At 36.0% G+C, this 23,120-nt stretch overlaps 2 protein-coding genes across 3 annotated transcripts; both read right to left on the minus strand.

The window, feature by feature from the left end:
- Window positions 1-8,273: 8,273 nt before the first annotated feature.
- Window positions 8,274-9,233, minus strand: LOC141489068 (olfactory receptor 51I2-like). Its single transcript, XM_074189701.1, has one exon. It carries the CDS (start codon window positions 9,231-9,233, stop codon window positions 8,274-8,276), a length of 960 nt encoding a protein of 319 aa, XP_074045802.1.
- A 4,930-nt stretch (window positions 9,234-14,163) lies between these two features.
- Window positions 14,164-19,103, minus strand: LOC141489073 (olfactory receptor 51I2-like). Of its 2 annotated transcripts, XM_074189713.1 has the most exons (2): window positions 18,010-19,103; window positions 14,164-14,277 (listed from the first exon to the last, which is right to left on the minus strand). In XM_074189713.1, the coding sequence occupies exons 1-2, from the start codon at window positions 19,077-19,079 to the stop codon at window positions 14,205-14,207; spliced, it is 1,143 nt and encodes a 380-aa protein (XP_074045814.1). In that variant the 5' UTR covers window positions 19,080-19,103; the 3' UTR covers window positions 14,164-14,204. The 2 variants fall into 2 exon arrangements, with proteins under 2 accessions (XP_074045814.1, XP_074045823.1); XM_074189722.1 differs by lacking the exon at window positions 14,164-14,277 and having other exon boundaries at window positions 17,910-19,103.
- Between the last annotated feature and the right edge of the window lie 4,017 nt (window positions 19,104-23,120).

The following is a 23,120-nucleotide window of genomic DNA, read 5'->3' on the forward strand; positions in this document are numbered from 1 at the left end:
AGTTTTCATTTTCAGTCTGTCAATAGACATTTATTAAGGGTCTAGAATGTGGCAACATTGGGTTAAGCATCATAGCTACAAAGTCAGCCAAAAAGTCAGAGCCTGTTCTATTTAAAGAGCTCTGAGTCTAATTGGGCAGTAAATAAGAGTCCCTTTCACACTAGTTAGTATAGCCAGATGAGCGTCCTTGGGCATATCCTTCAAGGGTATTATTTGTTCTATCTCCATGCCTTTGCAGTGAGAGTTCTTTATTTCATGTACTGCTTTATCTCTTACTCTTGAATCCCTAGTTTCCCCCAAAGATCAGCTCAATGCTATCTTCTACATGATTCTTTCCTAAATCCTTACTAGCTAAAAGTGCCCTTCACTGGTCCTAATTAATTAGAATTTATTTTGTATAGATCTTGATCATTTCTTTCTCTGCAGTATCTTGCATACATTCTCTTCTCTACCCTCACACAACAACCACCCTGGTTCCAGATTCCATCACCCCTCTTCTGTATTATTGCCACAACCCTTCAGATTTGCTTCCCTGATTCAGGTTTCCTGTCCTCTAATTTATCCTCTCCATAGATGATATAGTGAATTTCCTAATTTATGCCATCTCCCCTCATACTCAATAAATTCTAGGATCAAATAAAGCTCTTCGATTTGGCATTTAAAGCTATACATACTTCCTATCTTTCAAGTGTTGTTATGCATTGATGCCTTCCTTGCAATCTACTATGCAAACATGCTGGCCCTATCTGCTATTTCTCACCCAAAAATCTTTTCCTCCTTTCTATGACTTTCCATGTCTATTGGCCATCTCCTAATCCTGGAATTTTCTCTCTTCCCATCTCTGCTTATTAAAATCCATGACTTCCACAAGACTGTTCAACTTCTCTAAGAAGCTTTTCCAATAGTACTACTAACTTCTAGAACCTTTCCCTCTGATATTGCCTTGTATATTCTTTGCATGCATCTTGTATACACCTATATATATGTATGTATGTATGTATATATATATATATATATATATATACATAATTTCCCTCATTAGCCTGTAATCTCTTTGAGAGCAAGAAATGTTTATTTCTCCTTTGTATCTCAGGATTTGTTCATTATAACTACTAAGAGAATGATGAAACAATCTTTGTACATCTGGGACAATCCTGGTAAATCAGAAGGTGTTTAATATTTAGTAAATTATTTAATGATCCCTAAACCTTTGAGTTTTTTGTAATACAGTAACCATAAAGGGTATGAAAATAAGAAAAGGATAGTCTTTATTCTTAGATTATATTAAATTCCTTTCATATTTACATAACTCTTTTGGAAAAGAACTACCTTTAACTCAATCATATGATCAATAACATCCTTGGTGGGAAGTTGTGGCAAAGTAGTGAACCCTCTTGACTTTTATTTTTATTTATTTTTAAGTTTTTGCTTTACAGTGTCCTGTTTGTTCCTTTCCACAGAGACTTGGTGAAAATATATTTCCCCTCTAGTATGAATTTTTTTTTTCTGCCTCACACACAAATTCAGGATCCTCTAAAATGGTTGAAGTCCATAGGGTTAAAATTTTATTTGAAAAAAACTGGTGAATGTTCCATCAAGTTCTTTTTTTATCTTTGAAAACTATCATATATGTCATTAAAAATTTTTTTGATCAATGACTACCAGACAAGTAGGTATGAAATATTCTTCAGCTGATGAGGCAACTAGATGGTGCAGTAAGATAGTCAAGAGGCAGGCAGACCTAGTAGCAGATTATTGCAATAACCCAGATGAGAAGTGTTGAAGGTCTGCAGTAGAATGGTGACAGTGTCAGAGAAGAAAAGGGGACATATTTGAGAGATGCTGAGAAAAAATCTACATACTGTGGCAAGAGTTTAGACATAGTAAATGAGAGATATTAAGGAATCCAGGATAACCCTTAAGGTTGCAAACCTGAGAGATTGGGAAAATATAATATTTATACTGGAAACAAAGTCCTGAGTTCAAATTCAGCCTCAGACACTCACAGGTTTTGTGATCTTGGACAAATCATTTACCCTTTGTTCACTTTAGTGTCTTCAACTATAAAATAGGGATAATAACGGCCCCTAACTTATAAGGTTATTGTGAGGATAAAGAGATATTTGAAAAGTGGATAGCATTTTACTGTACATATATTCTAGACTAGGTTCAGTCTTAGGCAGCCTGTTTACCTAGAAGAGAAACCAGTTTTCTCATATGTAAAATGTGGATAATGCTACCTGGGACCTACACAATCGTATTGTGAGGAAAATGTTTTAGAAATCTTAATGTGATTTGTTATTTTTTCCATAGAGTATTCTGTCTAATTTGACAATACTACTAGTACCTTTGGGAAGAATGTTTAAAGATTAGATTTTGATTCTTGTCTGGTATCCTATCCAATGATGGAATAGAAAAATTCTCAAAGTATAATTTTAAGGGGCAGTTAGATAGTACAGTAGATAGAGCACTGGTCCTGGAGTCAGGAAGATCCAAGTTCAAAACTGTCCTCAGATACTTAATAATTACCTAGTTTTATCACCTTGAACAAGTCACTTAACCCCATTGCCTTGAAAAAAAATTTTTAAAGCATAATTTTAAACCAGATATGGGACAGATACTAATTTCCTTTACATGAAAAGATATGTTTAATACAAAAAAGTTTCCACTAGTGCTTATTGAAAAAAAAAAGATTTAAAATAGAAGTCAAACTATTAAAACATAAACTAATGCTAGAATTTTGGAAGAAGCATTTTTCTTTTAATTTTGACCCTGAGATATCTAAATGACTAACTTCACATTGAAAAAAAAATGACTTCATATATTTGGCAAAACAAGTCAAGGCTGGAACTCACCCTTTTATCAGAAATTTTGCTAATTCACAATTCAATTCTAAGTAACACTTGCAGGATATCTCAACCTCTACTTGGGGGAAAAAAGGTACATACAGAAAATAAATCAGAATTAAGAAGAAAAAGAAGGCTTCCAAGCATGCCAGCTACCTATGAGACAGGTTAGAAGGGAGAAGTAAAAAGTGGAAAAATTCACCAGTACCCAGAAGCAAAAGTCAGGGAAATGTCCAAGTTCTGTTCTGGTAGATCCCTCCTTAAGTGGAACAGTAACTGATAAAGCTCCTCCAACTGTATGTGACTTTATTCAGGTAGGGATAGTCATGTTTTTCCCTTATAACTGATTCACTGTTGGTATGAATTTGTATCACAGGATCTTCCTCTTCTCAGAGTTCAAAGATTCTCTAATATATATCTATATATCTATTTATATTTAACTAATCTATCATATATCTATCTATATCTATATAACTATCTACATTTATATCTATCTATCTATCTATCTATCTATCTATCTATCTATCTAGGTGTATGCAAGATACTACACATGGGTATAGTACCATCCCATGAATCTTCAATACCTTTTTCCTGCTGGGAAAAACTTCATCAGCCCTCATTAGCCTTCATGCTAAGAGACTACAAAGAAAAAGAGCTCTCCTTGGGATTACCTCAAGGAAATCCAAGGAAAGTCTGATGGGAAAGGTCAGACTGGGAGATACATTAGGATGTACCGGTTTATTGCATTCTATCACCAGGTGTCACATGCTGATACTTGCCCTGTGTTTATGGTGCACCTTGGTGCCTCACTAATACAGGAGGAAGCAAAACAATTCAAGACCCAGAGACTCCTACAGCAGCCAGACCATCTCCAATAATCTTTTTTTCCTATAAACCAGGTCAAGGAATAGAACAATTCTGAATAAGGCAAGTAAGAAGGGTGGCTTGCACAGCATAACCCTCATTATAATAAACATAAGTATGTAACTCGTGCCATCAGTCATAGGGTTGGCTGGTCTTTGATACCAAAGGACTAGTAGGTAAGAGGTTACAAAAGCAAATATACTAGGTAAGCGAAATTCTACAGGGAAATGTAAAGAGGATCTTATGATTGTGTTTCTACTAGTTATAAGCAATAGTTATATATTAACAAAGTATAGATTCCTCCAAAGGAAAAGAAGACAAAAAAAAACTGCTTTTCTAGCTCTCATGTTTCAGGAGAATGAAATAGCCCTGGAAAGATTAACATATCATATTTAGATAGTACTTTGATGTTTCTAAAACATTTTCCTCACAATTGGACTGTGAAGGTCTCAGGTAGCATTATCCATATTTTACATATAAGGAAACTGGGGCTCAGAGAATTTAGATGTTTTCGTCCATGATTGCACTGGTAGTGAATGTCTAGGGCAAGATTTTAATTAGTGTATCCTGTTATTAAATCCAGAAAGTTATCTAATAAAATTCTTTGAAGTGCTAAGCAAGAAGGATAAGAAATATTGAAGAAGAAAATATATCTGAAGAGTTTGAGAAGAATCTTGTGACAGAAACAAATAGAACACTCAGGGTTATATAATAATTATGAAGTGGGTTTTTTGGTCTGCACAGAGTAAAACTAGACCTTCCAAGTAGGAATCAGTTCTTTTGCTACAGTTTTATCACAGCTATGAAGGTGGTTTGTATGACTCCCTAATAACATGTACAAAGGCTATTATTGTTTTACCTGACATAGACAATATGCAAGCATACTAATCTTTTCCAGATGAACTATCTAAAATGTACGTTTAAAGGATATTTAGTTTTGAGATGGGACTTAAAGTAAACAAATGAATTTCAAGTAATTGAACAACTTTCAAGAAGAAGAGGACTTATACTTGTTTGACCCTAGAGAGAAGAACTATGAGAGTACTAGAAAGTTGCAGAGAAAAATAATTATATTCAATATAAATAAAAAGTTCCTAACAATTAGAGCTATCCAAAAGTGGAACAAGGTGCTTGGAGAGGAAATGAGATTGATACAGAGAAACTTGGGCATAGGGGGTGATGAGATCAGTTGGAGACAAACTTTGTAAAACTTGTTGGCATTGTAAAGGGAATCTTCCTTCCTGTATCTTCTAATTTAAGCCACACCTGAGGATCTGACCTTCCACCTGACTTGGGTTACCTTGTTTTTTGGTGGCAGCCAGGGAGTATAGGTCCTGGAAGACCACCCAAAAGAGACCCTTCCCCAAAAGTCAAAATCTCCAATAAGGGACTTAGGTCATGCCCAGGTCACTACCCTCTCCCATGGATTATGCAAAAGAATTTAAGAGGTCTGGGAGGGAACCTGGCCTCTTTGATCTTCCAGTCTCCTGTGGAATGCTGGCCAGCTGGCCTGGCCAAAATTTAATCAGTAATCCACGTGGTTTTCTCTTAAAACTCTTTCTAACTTTTCTATCGCTTTCTTAATGTGCTGTAACTTCCTTTAATAAATCTCAATTTTTTTTTCAAAACCTGCATTCCCGAGTGTGAGTCATGATTCCTTGTGGGGCAGAACTGAACCCATGAAACAAATCAGCGGCTACAAGATCCCTCATTGAAATTCACCAAAACTAGATGACTACTTGATGGGAATATTATAGGGAAATATTGTTTTGGTTGAGAATTGGAATAAATTATATCTATATTACATATCAATTTTAAGACCATAGTAGAAATTCTGAGATTCTGATTTTAAAATAAAAGTGACCAGTGAAAGAAATTCAGAAAGTGTTGCTAGGAATTACAAGAGTCAGGGACAAAAAATTTACAGTGTCTTCATTTTTATTGTTTTTGTTGGACAGTTGTTTCAGTCACGTCTGATGCTTCATGATCTTATTTCGGGGGAGTGTTAGTCATAAAAAATATTGGAGAGGTTTGCCAGTTTCTTCTCCAGCTCACCATACAAATGAGTAAACTGAGACACATTACTTGTCCAGCTACTTACATAGCTATAAACTGTCTGAAGTCAGAACTGAACTCAGGAATTTGGGTCTTGCTGATTTCAGTCTTACTCTATCCTTTGTCACCCCTGCTTTTATTGCTCCTTGTCTATTAAAACCCATGGTTTTAATAAGAGAAAGGTTCCTATGAGTAGCGAGTGACTTCTTTATTGCTATATAATGAACCAATTATTTTTATGGATAATTTTTGTATCCTACTTGATTGAAACTATTTTGTCAATTATTTTCTTTACATATCATATGGGATATATACTAAGTTAATGATTATTTATACCTTCTGTGATAGTTTTATCTCCTCTTTTTTCCTTGTTTCTGCCTTTAATTTAGTTTTCTTTTCTTATTGCTATTTCTATAACTTCTGAAACTATGATAAAAACACACAAAAAGGGAACATTATGAATTTATAAGTAAAGTTTTCAGTGTTTTCTATTGCATATAATACAACTTTGGGGTTTTGAAAGATATTAAAAATAATATCTAAAAATCTTTTATGCTTATGCTTCATAGAGTTTTTTTCCAAACAATATTGAATGTTGTCTTTTGTCAAAAATTCTCTGCACATATCTATGCCCCAAATTGCCATAAAAATCTTGATGGAAACTATTGATGAGAAGCAGTCAGTCACATGATATATGTCCAGGATAATTGTTGCATAGTCCATTTGTTTCACTGGTATGCCCAAAATGTTGATTTTCACACATCCACTGTGTTGAGCAATGTATTTGAAATGTTGAGATTATAACCTGATCTATTGAAGAGACTACCCACAATTCTATGATAATGAATACATTCAGATATTGAAAAAATAATCAATAATATAAAAAAATTTAGAAGTATATACACTTTAAAAACAAATAATTTGATATTTTGAACTGCTGAATATATGAGCAGAAAAATAAACCTTTATAAAGAGTTCAAATAAATAATTATTGCTTAATTCATCAACAATGAAATCATTGAAGATTTTCTCAAAAATAAAAATGAAATTAAACAATATGTGACAATATGAGTTACAGTAAAAATTATCTAAATAATGATTTGCAATGTTGCCTATATTTGGGGTATGTTCTATAAATGAATAAGTAAGTTAAGTAACTGAATTAAAATCATTAATCTCTTCTCTACCATTGAATATGACAATTATATTTTACAATGACATAGCATTTGGAATAGAAGGTCCTCTCACTTTGATGCTCATTGGATCTTCCCAAGAACTCTATGCAGCTGGAATGTCTCCATCTTACATAGGACATAGTTGAAATTGAATATTCATAAAGATTAAATAAATTGCAAAAAATTGCCTTGTAAGGGGTAGTCAAAGATTGGAAATCAGGTCCTCTAATCCCAGGACTGTTTTTTTTTTTTTGGAAAACACAAGACTGCTTAAATTGCTATTGCCGTAATGACATTCTTCATCATCTACATTAACCCCATATTTGTTATAATAAAGTATTCAGTACCTAAATTCATGAGACACTCCTTTGAATATAATATAATGTTAGATGTCCTCTGGGATACCAATCTAAACTAGGTACACTGATGTAAATACAAATACTTTACACTTACAGATTTCAAGAGACCCATATCAGACCCAGACATGATTGAACACTGAAAGGTTCCTATCACACATAATTCAGAGGCAAGGAATTTTAATGGAATTTAGGAAGAACAAGAAGTTCTCTAGGTGAGAAAGGGGGAATGTCAAACAGCAGAGGAAATTGATTAAGAAAACTTTCCTTAATTGATGGGAGCTCTTATTGGTCACAGATTCATTATTTCAGCTCATTTTTATAAATTCTATATTAATCTAAAGCATATAATGAATATGACCTTATTCAACTCTGATAAGAGTCATATGAGAAAAATAGAGACCATATAGAAATCTGAAACCTTTTGGGGGGGGGGGGTATCATCAGAGGACAAAACTGGTATGATTTATTCTGAGTGTGTGTCTTATTAATTTTATACTACTGATGATAACAACTGAGGCTAAGTGAAATTAGGTAGTCTGCCTAAAGTCACATAGCCTAAAGAAATTTGATTTTCAAAACTTAAGACTGTTGTCTGCTCTCAGTCTATAGTTTTACTTAACAAATCTTCACCTGTCACCCCTCCATGATGATTGAAACACATTATTCAACATTGAATTCCTTACATACCATGTGAATTGTTTTTATGACTCCTCACTGTATAGTGTGAGACTTATAAATGTAAAGTTAGAAGAAATTGAAAGATCATCTAGTCCAACCAACTGGATCTCCTTGAGGATAGATTTTTGACTCACCTCTCAAATTTGTGACCCCCTTCTTTCCATCTTCCTTCCCTTGTCCTCTATGCAAGGCTTTTAAAAACTTAACAAAGGTGTTACTCTGTCTATGGTGCTGATGGTTTATATCCCCCTCTCCCCAGTAGCTTCCTGGAATAATGGGACTATTCTCAGGATAAATCAACCCTGATCTTTCTTTAATATTCTGATCAATGCCTCCCTAATGTGCTTGGATTTGACACTGTAGATGATAGGATTAAGCACAGGAGGCACAATCAAATAGACATAGGCAACAAGAACATGTACAATTGGAGGTGCATGCCTACCAAAACGATGAATAATGGAAACTCCAACACCAGGGATATAGAAGACCAAAACAGCTAGAATATGGGAGACACAGGTGTTGAGAGCCCGAATTCGTTCTTGAGGAGATGCTAACCCCATCACTGTGTACAAGATAAGACCATAGGAGAGGGCAATTAGCAAGGAATCCACAAATCCTGTAGACAGTACTACATAGAGTCCATATAGGATGTTGACAGTAATGTCAGCACAAGCCCTCTTCATTATGTCAGCATGGAAACAGAATGAATGGGAAAGTTGGATTTTCTCAGGGCAAAAGTTCAGTCGCTTCAGCAGGAAAGGCACAGGGAAAAGAGAAACAGTGGCACGGGTCACAATGGCCAGGCCAATCCTGCCAATGACACTGTTGGTGAGGACAGATGCATAGCGCAAGGGATTAGAGATGGCCACAAAGCGGTCAAAAGACATGGCCAGCAGCACCGATGACTCCACAACAGAGAAGGAATGGAGGAAAAACATCTGGACCAGGCAGGCATCAAAGGCTATGCGGCGATAGTCAAACCAGAGCACAGCCAGGGTGGTGGGAAGTGTGCACAAAGTCAGTCCCAGGTCAGTGAGAGACAACATGGAAAGGAAGTAATACATGGGCTGGTGCAGACTGGGAGTCCTCCTCACAGCCAGCAGGATTAGGAAATTGCCTGTGAGAGCCAGAGTATACATGGAGCAGAAGGGGATGGAGAGCCATCCATGCATAGCTTCCAGACCTGGAATGCCAATCAGGAGGAAAGCAGATGGTTGGAAGAAAGATCCATTGTAATGAGATTGGAGAAGTGACATCATTGAAAGACAGAATGTGCCTCTCAAAATATGACACCACCCTCACACTTTACATTTCGATTCATACAGAAGACAGGATCAATGTCTATAATTTTTAATCAGAAATTTAGAAAGAATTGTAGACATTTTCCAAGATGCTAAACCTTAGATTTTAGGAAGTGAAATAACCATTCTGGTGAAGAGCCATCCTATATTATATTATTGGAGTTATCATGTGGAACTCATTTTTCTTGCCAGTTGTCCAAGGATAGAAATTTTTTAAAAGTTCCAAACTAGATTTCAAAAAAATTGAAGAATGAGAGATGTCTGGCTTATCTTCAAGGGAAGTTTAAGGGCTTGCATCTCATCTCAATCCTGTGAAGTAATGAATGTCAAATAGTCAGTTAACACAATGATAAATACTTACTATGAACTACATATCTTGATAATCAGTGGGCATACAAAAATGGGTCTACCAATGCATGGTAATGCAAAAGCAAAAATAGCCTCTACCTACAAGAAGAATACACTCTAAAGGGGAAGACAACTTCAAAATCAGTATGTTCATATAAGACATATTCAGTATTGATGGAAGGTAACTTTAGAGAGAAAGACTCCAATAGCTCAGGGATGAAAAGACCTGCAGAAGATGACATTTTGAATGAAGTCTTCTGCCCTCATCCCATCTAACTTTCCTGACAGTGGTATACCAGAGAACAGAGACTGATGGAGTAACTGAAATATATGACTTTACCCATCTGTCAACTCCAGCTCTACAATATTATTCATATCTTTTTCTATGACCATCACTCTAATTGAGGTTTTCATGCCCTCTTTCCTGGATGAATAAATAGACCCCCTCTACTGTCAGACCTCTAAACCAGGAAATGGGATTCCAATAGGTTCATGGATAGATTTTAAGGGTGTCGACAAATTTGAATGAGAAAAAAATGCATATTTATTTTCATCAATAACTCACTGAAATTTGAATTTCCTTCAATTCTTTAAAAATAAACTTTTTTCTGAAAAGGGTCTACAGACTTCATTGCACTGCCAATGACCTAAACTTGCTCATGATACAAAAAATTTCCAGAACTCTTTATGTCGTGCATCCTACTAATGCTCCCAGAATGATTTTACAGACTACTCCTTTGAGTACTTCACCCCTCATTCTCAGAAACCTTCCATGACCCTCAATAGTATTTAAATATCTTCACATTTGGATCTTATTCTGCTTTTCCAATCTTTTCTTTTGCCTCTTTTACATTTAAAAGGCATGCCTTATACACCTCTTGTGGGCAAAGCTCTGTGCAGTTATTAGAGATATAGTTAAAATGATATAGTCCTGTTGATAAGGACTTCACCCAGAACTTTTCTGGACCCTCAACTCCATATACTTTGGTTCCAACCACTGCACCTTTGGCTAGGCAATTCTTTTCATGTGCCTTCCTCTCCATCAATTCATGTTACTCCTCCCTTCCTTTTGACCAATGGCTCTTTAAATATGCTGTTATGGCTTGCCTTAAGGGCTGTAAAAGTTAAGTCAAGGCACTTTCCATAGAAAAAGAAATTCAATCCCCCAGAAGGGGAAGGTTTTATGTGATTTTTCTCCTCTCTCTATCCCATTCATCAAGTCTGAATTTAGAAATGACTTCAAATCCATACAAGTCTTAATTCTGATTCAGATTTAATATTGAAATCCACATTTTTGCATAATTCAAATGTTTTCTTAGTTCCACAATTTTTTTTAGGTTTTTGCAAGGCAAATGGGGTTAAGTGGCTTGCCCAAGGCTGCACAGCTAGGTATTAGTCCCACAATTTCAAACATTTCTCCAATCTAAACTTTCCTAGAATGGTCATAACTGGTAGGTGATATAGATGGGAGTTGATATTAGTGATTAGTGGAGAAGTAGATGGAGTGTTTGTCCAGTTCCTCCCATTTTTATTCTCCCTCTTTCTCAAAGAGAGAACCATTAATATAGATACAAATCATATGCAGGGAGATGTGAGAATGAGGAGAGATAAATATGATAAGTTATATTCAGAAAATTAACCTTTTCAGGGAGATTTCAATGCCCAGGATTGAAAAGTTATAGTGAATGCTATAGCATGTGCCAAATACATTAATGTTCCCCCTTCCTATTTCTGCATGAAAAATAGTAATAATAATAGTAATAGTAATAGTAATAGTAATAGTAATAGTAGTAGTAGTAGTAGGAGGAGGAGGAGGAGGAGGAGGAGTATAGTAGTAGTAAAAAGTTATCATGTATAAAACATTTTAAGGTTTGCAAAAATGTTTTACATGTACATTTTTATCAACTCATTTGCTGTGATCTTCATCACAACTCTGATAATGGTACTATCATTATCTTCAGAGTCACACAGGGAATGTCTGAGACTGAATTCAAACTCTTTACACCATGCCATCTAGCTGTTTCATATAGCTACTTTCATATAACCCTTTTGGTCTGTATTTTTCTCATCTGAACAATACGTGATGTTTGTTCTTCCTCATCGAAAAAGACCATGATATATCAGAGATGCTACGACAAGAACATGAGTTGGATTTAAGTTGGGGGTGCTGTACTAAGTCACCTGTCTCACTTTCTCCAGAGTCATCTGGCTCCAGTGGTCAGATATGAATCAGGATGATTAGGTGTGAGGCAATCAGGGTTAAGTGATTTACCCAACCAAATCACACAGTTAGCAAGTGTCAGGTGTCGAATTCAGGTCCTTCTGACCTCAAGGCCAGTGCTCTATCCACTGTGCCATCCAGCTGCCCTATCTGTACAATAGGTATCATAATAATGACTGTCCTACCTAGATTATTTTTAGAATATAAGGAAAAATTAGTCACGAAACTTGCTAAATTTGTTCATTTTCTAACTGAGGTCTTATCCATTATTTTTGGCATTCACAACTTCTTACCCATCTACCCTCTTTGCTGTTTATATAATCCTAGTTGGATTCAACATATTCTACCTCTTTAGTCCCAGAAAAACCAAAAAAGAGAAGCAGAGGAGAATGGGAATGAAGCCTGCAATTCCCACTCTTATACCTCACATTTCTTCAAAGGTAGAAAGGAAAAGGTTTCAGTTGTCTGGGGAAGCTGCCTTTCACTAGGTGTCAGATCTTCAAGAAGTAGCTGATTTTAAAGACTGTCTATCTTTCTATCCACCTATCTGCATACATGCATGTACGCATCATACACACATACATACATACAAATATATGGACATCATGCCATATATATGTACACATACACACACAAATATGTTCTTTATTCTTTCTCCTTGGGTGCAACAAGAGCCTCCTTCCCTCATGGTTCTCCCCCCAAATTCCACAGGCTTAGAGGATAGAGAAACAGCCATCTAGAAGGTAAGGAATAGAAGGAAAACAAAGGGGAAGAAGACTGAAGAAACTATCAAGTGTCAAGAGTTTCAGGAAATCGGAAACGATGAAGTCAGAAGTGAAATAAATTTTGACTTTTGCTAATCTTACTTTAGTAAGTATGTACAATGAGCTAGAAGCTGCACTACATGTTATAGATATAAACGAAAAAGTGAGATCTAGTTCTAACCCTTAGATTTATTTTCCACTGGGACAATAAAGTACATTCACTGATAAATACAGAATATGCAAAATAAATGCAAATAGGTAAAGAGGAAGAAGAAATTAATAACTTGTAAAATCAGGGAAGGCAATTTTTTAGTTTGTTTTTTGTTTTTTGTTTTTTGTTTTTGCAAGGCAATGGGGTTAAGTGGCTTGCTCAAGGTCCCAAAGCTAGGTAATTATTAAGTGTCTCAGGTCACATTTGAACTCAGGTCCTCCTGACTCCAGGGCCAGTGCTGTGCCACCTAACTGCCCCCAGAATTGTGGAGTTTAAACAAAGACCAAAGACAATAAACAAAGACCAAAGACCAAAGAAAATATTACCTTTAACTTAGGGGAAAATGACTTATCTTTTTATGTAATTTTGTAATCTCTTATACTTTATTTTTCTTCCTTAAGGAAATGATTTCTCTTTTATCACATTCAACTTAGATCAATGTATACCATGGAAACAATGTAAAGACTAACAGATTACCTTCTGTGGGGGTGGGGGGAGGGAAGCAAGCTTAGGGGAAAAAATTGTAAAACTCAAAATAAATAAAATCTTTCTTGAATGACAAAAAACTAAAAAGAAAAAAGGAAGTCAGGTAAGTCAAATAATGGAGATGAAGAGGGAAAGCAATCCAGACCTAACAGACAGCCAGAGAAAATGATCAAAATTGTGAGTTGTGGGAAGTAAATTATAATAATTCTGAAAAGATTATAGCCAGGAATAGAAATTTAAAAGACTTTAAATATCAGTTTTGTATTTTGCCTTGAATGAAAAAATGAGCCATTGAAACTTTCATAGGAGTAGCATAGTTGACCTCTTCATGAAGAGGATCAATTTGACATATTTCAAAAACTGATTAGATACAAGAGAGACTAAATGCAAAAAGAGAAGATAGGAGGTTAACCCAATTGAAAGAATAATAAAGGTCTGAATTGGTGTAGTTTTGGTATGAGTGGAGAAGAGATGACAAATATTGAGGCAGATGTTGAGGAGGTTGAATAGATTTGATAAATGATTACAATATAGGGATGAGATAGAGGTTGATTATAATCTCTTCCAACAAAACAAATTTATATACATCGATTCCTATCGGATACTGCCTTTTTCTTGAAGAATTAGTGATATGGAAGCTCTAGTTATAATTCACAAATGTTCAAAGTAATGATTTGGGTATTCATGAAATAGTGAGGTGCTGTGGAAAGTGCCCTGGTCTTCCAATCAGAAAATCCTTCTGACTCAAATATTTATGGATTTTATAAGTTTGAGAAAACAATTCTCTCTGATCCTGGGTTTCCCTTCTGTGAAATGAGAACAAAATGATCACTACACCCTTGTTGAACTCTAATGATCTATGATTCTAAGATAAGGACCAAGAAGATTGAGATGACTCATATAGATTTTATCCAATTCCAAATTGTTTGATTGGCTTGAAGAAGGGAAAAACTGTGAAGAACACTTATTCTTTCCCCTTTCACTCCTACCTCAAGTTACCTAAACCACCTTCTCACTATCTAAAATCTCAGTTGACTGCCTTCATGAGACCCACAGACTGACCATCAGATTAGCTGTCCCAGAATATAAGAACATGTTTCTGGTAAAAGCAGTCTGTCAATTATAAAGACTGTTAATTATAGCCCACTTCTGATTATACTAAACTGTATTAGCTAGACAAAGATACTGACCTCCTAGAATTCTGGGTATAGATATCAGGAGATCTATTCACTTAGACAGGAAAAAATACCTTTTCATTTCAGTTTAATTAATTTTCTTTGGAATTATATGTAATTTTTATATCTTTAAAAACAATAAAAACACAGGTTTCAATAAACCACTATAGAAATCCACAAGATTAAAAAAATTAATATGACAAATACCTTATTATTTAGCTAGTTATTTTCTACCCATTCTTTTTCTCACAAATGCCTTCATCAAGTACAGGGTCAAGGGAATGAGGAAAATTTCTGATGCAGATTCATTGTTTATGAGCAGTTCTTGTAGAAAATACTAAACAAAGTCTGAAGAGGGAAGCACTAGGCAGATCTGGTGAAGTTAGGGTACTTTCTATAGATTTTAATTATCTTACCTTACCATTCTAGAAAAATGAAGACATTGCTAGTAATATCTGTGCAGTATATCACTGACCTCAGTTTTTACATAGTGTTGTTCATTCTCTTCCAACCATGTGTTCAGTTAATCGTTCTATTCTGCTCTTATACTTCTACATGGAAAAGCCTGGATGGAGCTTTTCAGGTCCCTGAAAATTGCAAGGTTCTGGGATGGGAGTCTCTGAGTGTGGCAAGGTCTCAGAGGATGTATTGTCTGCTTAATGCAGCCATTTATAGGAGATTTATCAGGTGAATTCAGGTGGGAAGGGGATTGAGGAGGGCTCTGAAGTGGGAAGAGTATTAAACAATGATTCCATTTCTATTTCTAGGACTCAGTACAGTACTTTGCACATTATAAACACTTAACAAGATTTTTTTCATTTATTCATTCATCTTACCACTTATTTGGTCACCAAGTAGCAGTTCTGTGAATTCCAAGGTGGGGGGAAGGAAATATGAATTTTTGAGAGATAGCTCTATGTGCCAACCAAAGGATCAGTCTTTTCTAAACCTCCTGGGAGACTGATCTTTGTTTTTTGTCACGTGCTGGGAGGAGAGGTAATATAGAGGGCAATATGAAATTGGTTTTCAGGACTTATAGTCTTTCATAGTTACAAAGACATTACTTTCAGTGTCCCTACCTTGATAGACACTTTTTATCAAGTAGGGTTTCTTTTAGAGAATTTGGGTCAGAGATATTCTTGGTATTAATATGTACCTTGTGGTCTAATAAACTTTCTTTTATTTTGGTGGGGCAATGGGGCTAAGTGACTTGCCCAAGGTCACATAGCTAGTAAGTTTCAAGTGTCAGATTGGATTTGCATTCAGGTCTTCCTAACTCCGAGGTCTGACATCTAATAGATCTTTCTTAAGAAAGGAAAAATTTTCATAGAGTAAAGATCACAAGGTTGGGGTAATCCTATTTCCTGGTTCAGACCTGTATTAAAGTGTCTTATTGATGGGGTGGTAATGGAGTGGTCTAATTTTAAAGCTACCAAAAGTTCTAGAAAAAAGAGGAGAGAACTAGGAAAGACTTTTGGAAAGAATATTGAGAATAGTATGCCAATCTTGGCTGTTGAAAATGTGTAAGATATTTCTAATTCTTAAGTGAAACTTGACAGATGCCTTAAAGATATCAAGACTGGAATATATTAATATCCAATCCAATTCAATTCATCAAGTATTTATTAAATTATGTGAATTTATATAATATGTAAATTATATGAATTAAATTATGTGAAAAGCATAATGATAGACACTTGGGTTTATAAAGAAACAAATGAGAATCTCTACCATGAAGTAGAAGATACTATAGGGGCAATCTGCCTCAATCTTTTCATTTATTGATGAGGAAGCTGAGCATTAGAAAAATTAAATGACTTTTCCAATGTAACAAAGAAGTGGATAAGAGAATTGTGACTTGAACCCCAGAACTATGGCTCAAAGTTCAATGTTCTCCCATCCACACAATAGAATTCCTTATGATTTCTTAGAAATAATATTTTAATACCAGATAGTGGTTCCACTGGCCAAGTAAATGTTAGTACTATGATTTCTTGGAATTTACAAATATATTATGAAATTACTTTCTTCTTATAAATATGGTTATTGTCCTTCATTCTTGAAGAGGACTAAAATGTCATCACTATGTTGGAGTCAAAGTACAATGTGTCTGGGGTGGCTAGATGGTGTAGTGGATAAAGCACTGGCCTTGGAGTCAGGAGTACCTGGGTTCAAATCCGGTCTCAGACACTTAATAATTACCTAGCTGTGTGGCCTTGGGCAAGCCACTTAACCCCATTTGCCTTGCAAAAAACCTAAAAAAAAAGTACGTGTCTGACTGTGGCTGATCAGATTGGACACAAATAGTCTATATGAACATTTGGAGTAGATTTGTCTTTTGAGCTACTGCAATTCTGCTTCATTCATAGAGCTCAGAGCCTTACCTCAGTACAGCTGAGGTGTGAGAAAGGAGATCCTTGTAAAGGGAGTATATAGTGGAAGAACAGCTATCCACTGGACACAGATTTGGGGTATGGGGAGTACAGAGAAAGATACTATTATTTTGTTTGACTTAGGAGCAAAGACTGGTTAGATCCCTGAACTCATATAGTGGTGTATCAACAGAACAATGACATGAATCTAGTTGACATTCCTCAAAAAGTTTCAGGAGTTAGTCATTTTGGTCACTTAATTCCTCAGAACAAGAATGAAAACTAATACTTATAAACTCCATATGATTACAAAACCCCATCACATACCTACATACATCTCATTTGAATCTAACAATAGTCTCCAAAAAAGTAGATAGTAGGAAAAAACTGAAAAATCTTGTGAATGTAGTATGAATGTGTATGTCTATGTGTGTATGCTAATAACACTACTTTTTAGATGAAGAAACTGAGACCAAGGAAAGTTTAGGATCCTACCTAAGGCACACACTTAGGAAGTGGCAAATAGAAACTTGAATTTATGGAGTTTCTTGAGTCTTTTTTCAGAATCTGCCTTCAAGTCTAATTTTATTCCCACAATATTGTGCTATCTTTCTTCTTCTTGCCAACAGTAACATATAATTCCATACTAAAATCAGTATTCCCTAGTTGAGATATTTATTGGGAGATTGTTGTCATACCAGATTAGTATAATAGAATAATAACTAGTTAGCAGTCTTCTATATAGTGTTTTAAGATTTACAATATATTCTCCATATATTTTGTTATTTGATCCTGTTTTATTATTTACTTCATTCACTGAGGAACTGAGGCTGGAAGAGCTCAAAAGACTTAGCCAGATCTTCCTGACTCCAAATCTGGCATTTTATTCACATTTAGAAGGAACTTCAAAATTACTCTACTTCAAACTAATGGATTTTTATGAAAATTGACATTATGTCACCTTTCAAATTTGATATTCCTTTCCTACAATTTCTATGAACTAAAGGCTCTACCTCTTCCCTCAGAATAAAAGTTAATCATAGTTCTGGCCGTGTTCAGTTTCCACCCTATCGCAACCATGACTAGTTTTCTAGGATCCTAGGACTATTCCCTAGACAAATCAACTTTGACCCTTTCTCCTGAGCAATTTAAACATTGCTTCCCTAATGTGCTTGGATTTGACACTGTAGATGATAGGGTTAAGCACAGGGGGCACAATCAGGTAGATGTAGGCAACAAGGGAATGCACAATTGGAGGTGCATGCCTACCAAAGCGATGGATAATGGAAACTCCAATGACAGGGATATAGAAGACCAAAACAGCTAGAATATGGGAGACACAAGTGTTGAGAGCCCGGGTCCGTTCTCTAGGAGAAGCCAACCCAATCACAGTGTGTAATATGAGTCCATAGGAGAGGACAATTAGCAAGGAATCCACAAATCCTGTGGACAGCACTACATAGAGTCCATATAAAACATTGACAGTGATGTCAGCACAAGCCCTCTTCATCATGTCAGCATGGAAACAGAATGAGTGGGAAAGTTGGATTTTCTCAGGGCAAAAGTTCAGCCGCTTCAACAGGAAAGGCACAGGGAAGAGAGAAACAGTGGCACGGGTCACAATGGCCAGGCCAATCCTGCCAATGACACTGTTGGTGAGGACAGATGCATAGCGCAAGGGATTAGAGATGGCCACAAAGCGGTCAAAGGACATGGCCAGCAGTACCGATGACTCCACAACAGAGAAGGAATGGAGGAAAAACATCTGGACCAGGCAGGCATCAAAGGCTATGTGGCGATAGTCAAACCAGAGCACAGCCAGGGTGGTGGGAAGTGTGCACAAAGTCAGTCCCAGGTCAGTGAGAGCCAACATGGAAAGGAAGTAATACATGGGCTGGTGCAGACTGGGAGTCCTCCTCACAGCCAGCAGGATTAGGAAATTGCCTGTGAGAGCCAGAGTATACATGGAGCAGAAGGGGATGGAGAGCCATCCATGCACAGCTTCCAGACCTGGAATGCCAATCAGGAGGAAAGCAGATGGTTGGAAGAAAGATCTATTGTCTTTTGACTGAGGAAGGGACATTATTGAAAGAAAGGGTCTCTCAGGCAGGAAGTGTTTCTCAAAATATGATACCACTTTAAACTTTGGAAATAGATTCAGACAGAAGACAGGATCGATATCTACAGATTTCTTCATCAAGATTTCAGAAAAAACCATAGACATTTTTCTCAGATCTCAGATAATAAACCTTCGTTTCCCATCGAGTTAGAAGGAAGTGGTCTAAGATCCATTAGTAGCCATCCTGTGTCATATTGTCTAAAGCTGTTATGTAGAATTTTTTTCCTTGACAGATTTCCTAGAATATAAATTGTTAAAAAATTTCCAAAATTAATTTGAATAAATTTGAGGTAAGTTATTCTTAAGATTTTTTTTTGCTGTTGGATATTCTTTTCAGATTAATGACTTTAATTGAAGAAAGTATTAAATTTCAGTAAGAGGTTAATGAAAATTATAATCCATTTTTTCCTTTCCAAGTGATAAGACCCCCTGAAATCTATTAATAAGTTCCTTTCAGGAACCTATAGATCCTAAGTTCAGAAACTGTTCTAAAGTAAAAGATATGTGACCAGATACCAAGGAAATCTGGGAAGCGATGAGTTACATTTCTGGACTGTGAAGATTTGTATCTGGAAAGATAAAAGTACATTACCCCAGGGGAGTTCAGAATCATTATCAGAAGCAGAATCTTTGCCAGAACTTGGGGTTGTAAGAATGAGCCTGGGGGATAGCTAGGTGGTACAGTGAAAAGAGCACTGGCCCTGGAGTCAGGAGGTCCTGAGTTCAAATGTGGCCTCAGACACTTACTAATTACCTAGCTGTGTGACCTTGGGCAAGTCACTTAACCCCACTGCCTTGGGAAAAAACCTAAAACAACAACAATAAAAGAATAAGCCTAGGACCAGGCAATGGGCTTCTGACAGTATTCCACTCCTGGTTTGTATTTTACTGAGAAAGGACTTCTGAAATTCTCTATTGTATGGTTTTAGTCTAGACAATAGAGATTTTAATCTGAGCAAATAATACTCAGTTTTAAACTTTATTTGGATGTATAGAGAGTCTTGGCAAGAACCATTTGAATTTTGATAGACCAAACAGTATCCATATAGCAGAGTGCCTCCAAGAAGTCGGCAATTAATAAATTAAAAGGAATTAACTTTTATTTTTCCTCTTCCCCTTTCTTCTTTCCATTTACTACTCTTATTTTCTTGAAAGTGGATATATAAAACAATGAAATAATTGAAATATAGAGCGTTATATACCTGTCAGTGTTTCTTCATCCATATTTTCCTCTCTATTTCCATAATGGACCATTACTGTTTGTCCATATACTACCAGTATGATAGCAAACTTTTTATAACAAGATATAGGGGGCGGCTAGGTGGCTCAGTCTATAGAGCTCCAGCCCTGGAGTCACAAGTACCTGAGTTCAAATCTGGCCTCAGACACTTAACAAGTACCTAGCTGTTCGGCCTTGGGCAAGCCACTTAACCCCATTGCCCTGCAAAAACCTTAAAAAAAAAGATATAAAAAAATCTTTCATCAGTATAGTCCCATACTGCTTCTTTTACATTGTATTTTTCTTCCCTCAACATTTAAAAAAAAAAAATTTGAGATACTTGCCAGTATTCTTTACTTAGAGTCAGCATGCACCATTTAAAAACAACAATGAAACACTCATTGCGGTTATACTATAAATTCTCTGGTCTTATTTCTGGTTTCCTACTTTGTGCATCACCTACGCTAATCTCTTCCATCTTCTCCATCAATCCTGTTTCTCCTTAGAAAACAATAACAAGAAATAAAAACTAAAGCACAGTTAAAATACTCAAAGAAGCCTTCTCTGATTAATATCGCCCATACTCAATTATCCTATAGTCTCACAGCATTTACCTGCAAACTGTGACTTATACTACTTGTGGATGTCTACATTAAATTACCAGTCATGTCTTTCTTTTTTTATTTATTTTATTCAATTTTACTAATTTTCAGTTTTGAATTCTCATTTTACTTAATCCCACTTATCCATTGAGAAATCAATGAAAAATACAAAAACTTCTTTTACAAATGCAAGTCTCTTTTCCAAATGTGAATCATCTATGTTACCCCTTAGGTCAATGGTTTCCCAAAAAGGTGTGTTCCTGACTTTCTACTAGTTTCTAACCCAAGCATCTTCCCAGAAAAAAAGGATATGTTGTCTCTGGGTATGGAAAGTCATACTTATTTGCTTCAGCTCATTTCTTTATCTGCCTCAGGCATTAAGACTGAAGATAGAAATGGTTTCAAGTTCAGTAAAATCTCAATTTTGATTTGGAAACTAGAAGTTGAAATAATATCTAAACTTTACCTTGGCTCATAGTTTCATCACCCTCCCCAACCCATACTTCCACAGAGTAACTATAATATTAGTAGAAGTGGAGGGTAACTGGGGAGAAGGTAGGGCATTTCCCTATTTCTCACTCTACTCTTTCCTCTCTTGAGATGAAGGGATCAAAAATGAAGAAAGAAATAGGTTAAATGTAGCAGAATGAATAATCTTAAGGTAGAGGCTATTGAGGGGGGGAAAAGGGACATAAATATTCCACATCCAGAAAAATCTTATGCTCTTAAAGAAGATTCTAGCTTCAAAGTTTGCAAGAGTGTAACATATAAATCTACACAATGTTTTATAAATACTGAAGTGGTTTGACTTCCCTTCTCCAGTTCATTTTTAACAGATCAAGGACTGCAACAGAGTTAAGTGATTTGCCCAGGGTCACATGGCTAGTAAATCAAATCTGAGACCAGATTAGAATTCATGAAGAGAAGTCTTCCTGAGGTCCAGCACTGTACCACCTAGTTGTCCATAGAATATTTTTCAATGTGCCAAATACTATATCCAAAGACCAGTCTTCCTCCATCTCTATTCATATTCATTTCTAAGCAATTTTTGGCAAATTATATTTATGTGTGTGTTTGTATGGTGCCTTTTATCTTCTCTCAACCACCTCATCTGGAAAATAGGGATAATTATTTCTATCTAGATAGAAATAGATGATGAATAGATGATAGATAGATAGATAGATAGATAGATAGATAGATAGATAGATAGATGAATGGATGCATGGATAGAAATAATTATCCCCATTTTATTGAGGAGGAAGTGAGACAGAATGAAATATGTTTTCTGGGTCAGATAAGAAAACAATGTGAAAGTTCTTTGCAAATATTAATTCAGCCAAGGTATATCATCATTGTTGTTGTTGCTATTATTGTAGCACCCTCATCCCCGCTTCTTTTTCTTCTGTTTTCATATCACCAAACAATTACAATATTTTCTTAGAACTAAAAAATATAGGTCTAATAGATAGATACAGAACAGTGAATGAAGTATGTGGAAACAGAGACTAAAGCTTCTTATCCCACCTTTTCTTCCCTTAAAAACAGAAGCATATGGGATTCTGGGATGGAGGATGCAAGAGTTAGTAGAGAACCACCATCCAGTATTTTGTGTCTGCAAGAAATAGTTGCCTTGAAGGATTTTCATCTTTTTTTTTTACTGTTCCTCTAAGGTCATATAAGACTCTTGCCTCTGCATGGTTGGCTTAGTTCTCTCAGATGGAAAAAATTCCATCTAGGAAGAAAGAAAGGCAAGGGGACCAAAGAGAATAAGGTTTGGTGAAGTGAGAGGATTCAGGTGCACAGAATTAACAGAAATAAAAAAGGATAGAACTAGGAAGGGATATTGATGTTTGTCCTTCATTCTTTTTTTTTATGTTTTTGCAAGGCTAGCTTGCCCAAGGCCACACAGCTAGATAATTATTAAGTGTCTGAGGCTGGATTTGAACTCAGGTACTTCTGACTCCAGGGCCAGTGCTCTATCCACTGTATCACCTAGCCACCCCTTGTCCTTCATTCATGACAGGCACAAGAATTGTATTCAAGTGAGGGGGATGCCATGCTAAATCACCAGCCTCACTTTCTTCTCCAGAGTCATCTGGGTCCAATAGCCAGATATGAATCAAATCGACAGGAGTTGCCCTAGAGGAGAGGTAATCAGAATTAAGTGATGTGCCCAAGATCACACAGATTGTAAATATCAGTTGTCTGAGGCAGGATTCAAACTCTTGTCCTCCTGACTCTAAGGCCAGTGCTCCATCCACTGCACCACCTAGCTGCCCTAGTAAAGGACCAAAGATGGGAAGAAACTGACTTTTCCTTAATCAA

The sequence above is a fragment of the Macrotis lagotis genome, chromosome 1, assembly GCF_037893015.1.
Source record: "Macrotis lagotis isolate mMagLag1 chromosome 1, bilby.v1.9.chrom.fasta, whole genome shotgun sequence".
Classification (NCBI taxonomy): Eukaryota; Metazoa; Chordata; class Mammalia; order Peramelemorphia; family Peramelidae; genus Macrotis; species Macrotis lagotis.